Genomic DNA, 9,694 nt, shown 5'->3' with positions numbered 1-9,694 from the left:
ATAGAGGATGTAATTAGAACAAAAAGTAGATTTGAAAGAAAGAATGAAAGTGTGATTTGTGGATCGTCGCTCAGGTTGTGTTGTGCAGCCGCCTGTCTCTCTGACTGTAACGTGAGGTACTTTGGCATCAGACACGTTAAATAACGCTTCGCCGCTCGCCAAGTCTCAGCTGGCCGGGAGACAAAGCCTGGGAGCCGAGCGAGCGAGCGAGCGCCGCGTGGCGTGGAAACAATGAGACGCAGACTGTATGGAAGCTATTTCCCCCCCAACAGTCAAAAGAAATTAGAACAGTATAATGCAGCCATCAGATGAAGGGGAAAACAACAACAACAAACAAACAAAGGGTCAATGTGATTTGGATGTTTCCACGCTCATTTAGGTGTCGAGTTTCAAATTAAAACCCAACTGTATGATGACAATGTTGAGAGAAAATAATGATTGATTTCCTGCGTGGAGCTCAGATCCTGGAGTTACAATGGGAAGGAAACAGGATGTGGATTGAATTGGAATGACATGAAAGTCGACGACTCAGACCAAAATGATCGAAATGGATAAACAGCACTAGAGGTAAGCGGAAAAATATGTATTTTGGGGTGAACTGTCGCTTTATTAAATACAGAAATAAACACATAAGCACAGAATTCCATTTCCAGTCCACCGTCAAAATCCAGCTGACAAACGTGTGTGAAGGTATCTGAAGCTAATATGCTAATATGTTCATTCGTAAATTTGGTATGTGCTCTGTACCTGTGAAGACTGCACCTTTTAAAGCATTCTGTACCCCCATGTATACTGCCCACTTGTGGCGGCGCTGCAGAAAGAGCAGTATGCAGAGATGATCTGTAGCATACAATGATGGAATGAGGCTGCTGCTCAAGATGCCACGATGCAGCAGTGCAAGCCAGATGTTTGTCAGTGTTGGTGTGCCCACCTGTTCTGCTGTATGTCATGTACAGTTGTATGTGTAGGCTCTCTGACTCTATGAACAGTGTGTCATCTCATGTACAGTTGTATGTGTAGGCTCTCTGACTCTATGAACAGTGTGTAATCTCATGTACAGTTGTATGTGTAGGCTCTCTGACTCTACGAACAGTGTGATTTCATTGCTGATGAACCTGCACTAAGCTCATTCAGGCTCCTTTCCACTTTATGGAACCTAGCTTCTAGCCTTTATGTAATCACCATGTGGCGTGGCTATTTTTATTCTTGTTTTATGTATTGTTTTCTACTGTCTGTGTGTTATGGACCGTTTGCATGTCCTTAATAAAGTTTGTTTGATTGGTTGAAGGTGTGTGAAGGTATCTGGAGGTATCCGAAGGTGTCTGAAGCTATCTGGAGGTGTGTGAAGGTATCTGGAGGTGTGTGAAGGTATCTGGAGGTGTGTGAAGGTAATCTGAAGTTATGTGAAGGTATCTGGCGGTGTGTGAAGATATCTGGAGGTGTGTGAAGGTATCTGGCGGTGTGTGAAGGTATCTGGAGGTGTGTGAAGGTATCTGGCGGTGTGTGAAGATATCTGGCGGTGTGTGAAGGTATCTGGAGGTGTGTGAAGGTATCTGGCGGTGTGTGAAGGTATCTGGCGGTGTGTGAAGATATCTGGAGGTGTGTAGATGTATCTGGAGGTTTGTGAAGGTATCTGGAGGTTTGTGAAGGTATCTGGAGGTTTGTGAAGGTATCTGGAGGTTTGTGAAGATATCTGGAGGTTTGTGAAGGTATCTGGAGGTGTGTGAAGATATCTGGAGGTTTGTGAAGGGGTGTGTGAAGGTATCTGGAGGTGTGTGAAGGTATCTGGAGGTGTGTGAAGGGGTGTGTGAAGGTATCTGGAGGTGTGTGAAGGTATCTGGAGGTGTGTGAAGGTATCTGGAGGTGTGTGAAGGTATCTGGAGGTGTGTGAAGGTAATCTGAAGTTATGTGAAGGTATCTGGAGGTTTGTGAAGGTATCTGGAGGTTTGTGAAGGTATCTGGAGGTTTGTGAAGATATCTGGAGGTTTGTGAAGGTATCTGGAGGTGTGTGAAGATATCTGGAGGTGTGTGAAGATATCTGGAGGTGTGTGAAGATATCTGGAGGTGTGTGAAGATATCTGGAGGTGTGTGAAGATATCTGGAGGTTTGTGAAGGTATCTGGAGGTGTGTGAAGATATCTGGAGGTTTGTGAAGGTATCTGGAGGTGTGTGAAGATATCTGGAGGTTTGTGAAGGTATCTGGAGGTGTGTGAAGATATCTGGAGGTGTGTGAAGATATCTGGAGGTTTGTGAAGGTATCTGGAGGTGTGTGAAGATATCTGGAGGTTTGTGAAGATATCTGGAGGTGTGTGAAGATATCTGGAGGTTTGTGAAGATATCTGGAGGTGTGTGAAGGTATCTGGAGGTTTGTGAAGATATCTGGAGGTGTGTGAAGATATCTGGAGGTTTGTGAAGATATCTGGAGGTGTGTGAAGGTATCTGGAGGTGTGTGAAGATATCTGGAGGTGTGTGAAGGTATCTGGAGGTGTGTGAAGGTATCTGGAGGTGTGTGAAGATATCTGGAGGTGTGTGAAGGTATCTGGAGGTGTGTGAAGGTATCTGGAGGTGTGTGAAGGTATCTGGAGGTGTGTGAAGGGGTGTGTGAAGGTATATGGAGGTGTGTGAAGGTATCTGGAGGTGTGTGAAGGTATCTGAAGGTGTGTAGATGTATCTGGAGGTGTGTGAAGGTATCTGGAGGTGTGTGAAGGTATCTGAAGGTGTGTAGATGTATCTGGAGGTGTGTGAAGGTATCTGGAGGTGTGTGAAGGTATCTGGAGGTGTGTAGATGTATCTGGAGGTGTGTGAAGGTATCTGGAGGTGTGTGAAGGTATCTGAAGGTGTGTAGATGTATCTGGAGGTGTGTGAAGGTATCTGGAGGTGTGTGAAGGTATCTGGTATCTGGAGGTGTGTGAAGGTATCTGAAGGTGTGTGAAGGTATCTGGAGGTGTGTGAAGATATCTGGAGGTGTGTGAAGGTATCTGAAGGTGTGTAGATGTATCTGGAGGTGTGTGAAGGTATCTGGAGGTGTGTGAAGGTATCTGGAGGTGTGTGAAGATATCTGGAGGTGTGTGAAGGTATCTGGAGGTGTGTGAAGATATCTGGAGGTGTGTGAAGGTATCTGGAGGTGTGTGAAGATATCTGGAGGTGTGTGAAGGTATCTGAAGGTGTGTAGATGTATCTGGAGGTGTGTGAAGGTATCTGGAGGTGTGTGAAGGTATCTGGAGGTGTGTGAAGGTATCTGGAGGTGTGTGAAGGTATCTGGAGGTGTGTGGACGTATCCTCTGACTGACACCCAGGTGGTGAACGGGTCTCACATTGTGTTTCAACATCGAGAGAACAGTGGAAACGATCCATTGCAGCCCGATGTGACAGCAGGCACGGATGGATTCCGTAAGCACAAGTCATCCTTGAGACCAAGTGGACGCTTTGAGCCAAACGAGAATGTGATGAACGGACGAACAGACATACGGATGGAAAACATAATGCCTCCGACTGTCCACGGGGGAGGCATACATATCAAAAGCTAAACCTGTCAAGTTTTTCTTTCCAATCACATCCCTCTACTAATTCCAGGAATCTGCATGTCTGTGTCCTCCACATTATCTGAAGAAACGTTCATCTGATCTACTTTATACCTGACGTGCGTGTTGCTGGGGCTGTCCTGAGGACGTGTAGGGATTTATTCATCAGAAGATGGCAGCAGGTGTTTAGAAACGTTGCTTCTTCTACAGACATTCGGCGATCAGAGAACTGTCGGGAATAGCGTGCGTCTGCGAATGTGTGTGGGTGTGTATGTGTGTGAGTCTGTGTGTGTGTGTGTGTGGTCTGTACCAGGGGTGGGCAACTATTTTTCATGGGGGGGCCACATGAGAAACCCAGATTGTTGCCGGGGGCCGAACAAATATTGTCATGCCGTAACCGATGGATGGGCAACTTTGATGATAGAGAGGGCCATAACAAAATGTCCTCGCTACCAGATTTTGCTGAGGGCCATTTTAAATGAACAGTTGTGATGTCATTATTCAGTCTAAACCACCAATATTTGATCCTTTTCTCACTCACTCCTATGTCACCACCTGCTCTCCCTGCAAGGCTTGGAATTAACTTTTTTCACCACCTGCCAATATGGCTGCTAGATTTTAAAGTTACCAGCCAATTGAAATTCCACTAGCCGAAATGTTTTTCTTGAAATAAACCAGAATATGAGTGGGTTAATTTAAGCATAAGTATCAGTAAGTGGCCCGGGATTCTCAAAGCCTGTGTTGAGGGTCACACGAACAAAAATGCACTCTTGAAGCTAAATAAATCCAAGTTAATTTCTACTTCAATGTAGAACAGTCATTTCTTACACATGAGATTACTTTTAGCCTTTTAGTCATAAAGATTATTGAAAGATATTCCATATTCCAGCCTGAAATGCTATAACAGAAGTGGAGAATTGGCCAGAATGACATGAACATTTGGACACTTATTCAGCGGGTATCTTGCATGTTGAGTTCAGGTGCACTGTAAAAAAAAGAAAAAAAAGAAAATGCAATTCCATCGCGGGCCACACAGGGGGCGTACTCACGGTCAGTTCGCAGGAAGTTGTTGAGCAGCTGGAAGAGCGGGAAGCTGTCCCAGGAGTCTTGGGGCTGCAGCTGCAGGGCAGCGTCCATGTGGGCTCTGTACAGACTCAGGAAGCTCTCAGCATGTTCCGCCATCATGTCCGGCCACCAGGAGAACGCCTGGCGGGGGGTGGGGGGGGGGGGGGATCACAGGAAATCAACATGGACTCAAACAAAAAAAGAAGACGAGAGATGATAACAAACTGAAACGCAGATCTACGGTGAAGATGGTCTTCTTCTGCAACGTTCCTCAACAAATTGTATTGTGTGACAAAAACATGAACTGGTCACGACGTTTGCAGCTCAACGGTTCAGTTTAGGCCGAATTCAACATGGACTCAAACAAAAAAAGAAGACGAGAGATGATAACAAACTGAAACGCAGATCTACGGTGAAGATGGTCTTCTTCTGCAACGTTCCTCAACAAATTGTATTGTGTGACAAAAACATGAACTGGTCACGACGTTTGCAGCTCAACGGTTCAGTTTAGGCGGCTATAAGAACTTGGCTAAGGTTTGGTAAAGGCTTTGCTCGGTTAATTAAGAACAATTAAAACTCCTGGCGAGGCAGCTTAAGGGCGCCCAGGCCTCCAGGTCAATCAAGACCATTTGATGGAGTTTTATATGCCACCAGTCACTATATGAGGACGCACAAGACATGTCTGCTCAGTTCTTGCCAGGAAGACCAAAAGTTGAAGAGAAGATAATAATAGAAGAAGAGGAGAGAAGAGAAGAGAGAAGAGACAGTCTGACGTAGAAGTACGTCCAGGACGTACAGTCTGACGACCATGCCACCATGCTCAAGCAATTACCGAAGAGGACATCGTCTTCCTCACACCACTTTGCAGGAGGTGGACCTCCGTCATACCTCTCACATCTCCAGAACATGGCCCTTCAGCGGGACCCGATCATCCCTGGCTGCCTTACAACCGGTCCTGCAACAACAGGTCCTACCGGATCTAATAGCGTAATAGCAAAGAAAAGCGGTGTGCACCTAAGCGTGAGACAACTTCCTGTATCTGCTGTATGTGAAAAATACATCAACAAAACATGGAGGTCAGGAAGTGAGGTGAATCAAGGGCAGAACGAGGACGAGCATGAAAAGGCACAGAAGAAGAAGAGCTGCAGAGAACAGAGCAGCAGAAGAAGACCTTGGGTAACCTACATTCCGATCAACAAGTAAGTCCCAGTGAAGTGGACTGCACAGGGTATTCAAATACATTTGAAGGGAATGAGAGAGGAGAATCTGATTGGTTGTGTGTAGATCTTACAGCCTGACCATGCCTGTGAATCATTCTACTCCTTGAGCCAGCCCATTTCAGCTTTGCGCAGCACGCAATGGTCCAAAGGTGTGCCGCGGAGAACGGCATGTATGTAGTATTTAATTTAAATGTCCAATTCCTCAGTTGAGTTGATGAGTTCATTCATAAATCCACATGCTTGACACACGTCACTGGGACGAAGCAGTTGCTGGAATACACTGCACGCACACACACACACACGCACACACACTCACACACACACACACACACACGCGCGCGCGCGTACACTCACACACACACACACACACACACGCGCGCGCGTGCACACGCACACACACACACAGAGCAGCTTATTGGATTAAAAAGTTGCAGAAATCCCACTTTATCCATCATATATATTCATGTACGCAATCATTCAATATATGTATCTGCTCAGGCCATGACTGCTGCGTTTACACTGGACAAAATGAATGGCCAAGGTTGACACGCACACACACACACACACACACACACACACACACACACACAGACACACACACACACACACACACACACACACACACACACACACACACACACACACACACACACACACACACACAGTTGAGAGCATCAAGCAGTCAACCTGTCAATAGCGTTGGTCAGGGAGAAGTGCAACCAGCCTCTGAAGCGACGGCTGATGGACTGAGGTCATTACAGTATGTGTGAGAGAGAGAGAGAGAGACACACACAAAGAGAGAGAGAGGGAGATGGAAGGTAAAATGACACAAGGCTCCACAGCGAACACCCTCGGCCTTGTGGGACGCCTCAGCACTGAGCAGGCCTTTCAAACGCCACGCGCCTTTTCACTTCCTGTGCCGACACACAGCTTTAAATCAGGCACTTATCCTCACTCTCTCTCTGTCATGTAGTGGATTCACACAGCTTTAAACCAGGCACTTATCCTCACTCTCTCTCTCTGTCATGCAGTGGATTCACACAGCTTTAAACCAGGCACTTATCCTCACTCTCTCTCTCTGTCATGTAGTGGATTCACACAGCTTTAAACCAGGCACTTATCCTCACTCTCTCTCTCTGTCATGCAGTGGATTCACACAGCTTTAAACCAGGCACTTATCCTCACTCTCTCTCTCTGTCATGTAGTGGATTCACACAGCTTTAAATCAGGCACTTATCCTCACTCTCTCTCTCTGTCATGCAGTGGATTCACACAGCTTTAAACCAGGCACTTATCCTCTCTCTCTCTCTCTGTCATGTAGTGGATTCACACAGCTTTAAATCAGGCACTTATCCTCTCTCTCTCTCTCTGTCATGTAGTGGATTCACACACAGCTTTAAACCAGGCACTTATCCTCACTCTCTCTCTCTCTGTCATGTAGTGGATTCACACACAGCTTTAAACCAGGCACTTATGGATTATCACAGCAGACGTAAAGGATCGTCACCCTGCTGTGGTTTGAAGAGTGAATTGAGGAACTTTGTCCAACTATTTTTTATCGGAGCTGTGAAACCATATCTGATCGGTTGTATTGTGCATAATTATGAATAACACATCACAACTAAAGGACCAAAAGACTGACGCCCACTAGGGTGCATCAAATTGCAATGCAAAAATAAAATCTCAACATATCAAACTGTCTGGGGTTCCATTTTGTTATGAGACACATAAAAATGACTTTTGCAAAGTTTTGGGAAAATTGATTGAGATTTAGGGGTGCAACACAGCATGTGAAAAATACGAAAATCTGCCTTTTTGGGTCAAGGCAAATTTTAGAAATGCATAGAACAACATTTTGAATAGAACAAGATGTATTTATTTTTTAACAGAACATTTGAATTTGAATAGAACATTTATTTATTTGAGAACATTGAAGCAACCATTGAGCAACGACTAGAGTCCTAGTCCTGGTCCAGCTTGCGCTTGCAGCTGCGCAGTTTTGGCTGTTTAGAGCGGTCATGCTCCACTGCCTGCAGTACATTCTGCAGATGCTCCTCTCCCCTGGCTGCTGCCACGAAGTCTGATGTGAGTTTGACGCCACGCTCGGCGCAGTCATTCACAACATTGATGGCACGTACATTCACCGCACCCATCTGGAATTCCGCACTGGTAGCCCAATCCTCTACATCAAGCGAAAGAAACGCTGGATCAATGTGCAGCTGATACATGCCGAACCAGCAGTCTGGGTTGGCGAGGTCGGCCAAGCTGGTGGTCGGCGAGAGGGTTGGGAACTTCGGCTTGCCGAAACCAGTGGCAAAGCGGAGCTGTGGGGCTCGCATTGGGACATCAGCCGGCTTGTGCTCTAAGATGGCATTTGCAAGTGCGCGCCGCTCGCCAACTGGCACCTCGGTGCTGAAGAGTGCCAGGGGCAGCATCTCGCCTGTCAGGTACCATAGGTGCCGCTCCAGCGCCTTAATCGCTGATGCTGTGATGCCCTCGTCAACAGACTTGTAAGCATACAGGTGGCGGTAGAGTGTGAGATCATTCCATGCTGCATCTACGGCCGTGTCGCAGGTCAGCCACCACGTTGCGTAGATGTGCGTGATAAAGTTGGCAAACGCCCGAATCTTCAGCACCTGCTGCCGCGTGGTGATGGTGCCCTGAGGAAGCAACGCAATGTGCTGCTCCATCAAGGCCAGTTTGAGTGTGTAGAGCAGCTTGGCCATCCATCGCGCCTTGTGCAGTGCTCCCGGCCGTTGGAAGGTAACTGGAGTGTGCGCTGGACCGTCTGCACCCAGATACACACGACACAGCTGCACAAACTCACGGTAGTCACCTCGCTTGTAGTCAAGCACTCCTGCAGCACACTCAATGAATTCACCACGCAACTTGACCAGGAACGGTGGTTCGGCGGCGTCTGGAATGTAACGGGACAATGGGTCACTGTCCTTGTGTGGCACCAGGTTCCAGTTATCCCCCAGACGTGTAAACAGTAGGCTCTTTCACACCGGCTATGAAAGCCGAAAAATGCACGGAAATTAGGATTCGCGGCTCCGATGTGAAAGGCATGAACGCGCGTTGGTGGGTAATTCTTGTACGCCTTTTGTCCCGGCACCAAAGGTTGTCACATCGCCGTATTGGCGGACAACCCGCCTCCACTTGAAAGGTCGTCGCAGCGAGCCGGAAAAGGTGCGAATGGTCAGCTCATTCATAAAAAAATTACAGGGGAAATCACCTCATGTATCAAGAAAGTGACGAGTGAAAGTAAAAAAAGTAGACTGATAGACAGACCTATCTCCACACACCACACTTTGCACTGTGCGAGGCAGCGCTTCATACGAATCGCTCATAAGATCGTGGTGTTTTTGCAATGTCAGCGTAGGTAATTATTATGTATATTAACTTTATTACAACTTTGGCATGGCAATATCTGCTGCTTTACCTTAACACAGTGTGACTGTTACAGTCACAACAGCCAACTAGTCCGCTGCTCTCGCTTCAGGCAGCCTCGCACTGTCCCCCTGTCTAGTGCAGGCTGCGCTGAACAGAGAGCACTGAGGTGAGGTGTCAAGATTTCATCTCTGAGCCCTCTGATAGGCGATTGCTTGATGTGTAACCAATCAGATAGCGCTGTGGGCGGGACATTGCTCCAGACACAGAACTACTGTAGGAGAGGATTCTTCCAGGTGCAGCAGCCGCAAATTAGCGCATTTTTTATTAAGTTATGATATCGGCAAATGAAAATGCCGATACAGATCTCCTCAGCGGACTAGGAGAAGGAGGAAAGTCTGTTGTTGAATTGAATTCGTTCATCATACAGTAGCCTAGGCTACACTAACCTATGAAAATATTAATTTGGGCTAGGAGGAGCTGGAAATCCCTCCGCTCG

General features: G+C 46.9%; 1 protein-coding gene across 1 annotated transcript in view; it reads right to left on the bottom strand.

Annotated features, from left to right (window-relative positions):
• LOC310800600 (calcium-dependent secretion activator 2-like) overlaps positions 1–9,694 on the bottom strand; it is a 184,976-nt gene that overhangs the window by 70,808 nt on the left and 104,474 nt on the right. The window contains exon 16 of the mRNA XM_083663223.1: positions 4,570–4,726. Within this exon, the coding sequence (XP_083519349.1) occupies positions 4,570–4,726 (157 nt within the window). The remainder of the gene's footprint in view (positions 1–4,569; positions 4,727–9,694) is intronic.

Source organism: Poromitra crassiceps, assembly GCF_964638095.1.
Source record: "Poromitra crassiceps genome assembly, chromosome: 30".
Lineage (NCBI taxonomy): Eukaryota > Metazoa > Chordata > Actinopteri > Beryciformes > Melamphaidae > Poromitra > Poromitra crassiceps.
Note: the sequence above shows the minus strand (reverse complement) of the source record. Positions and strands in the feature narration are given on the sequence as shown.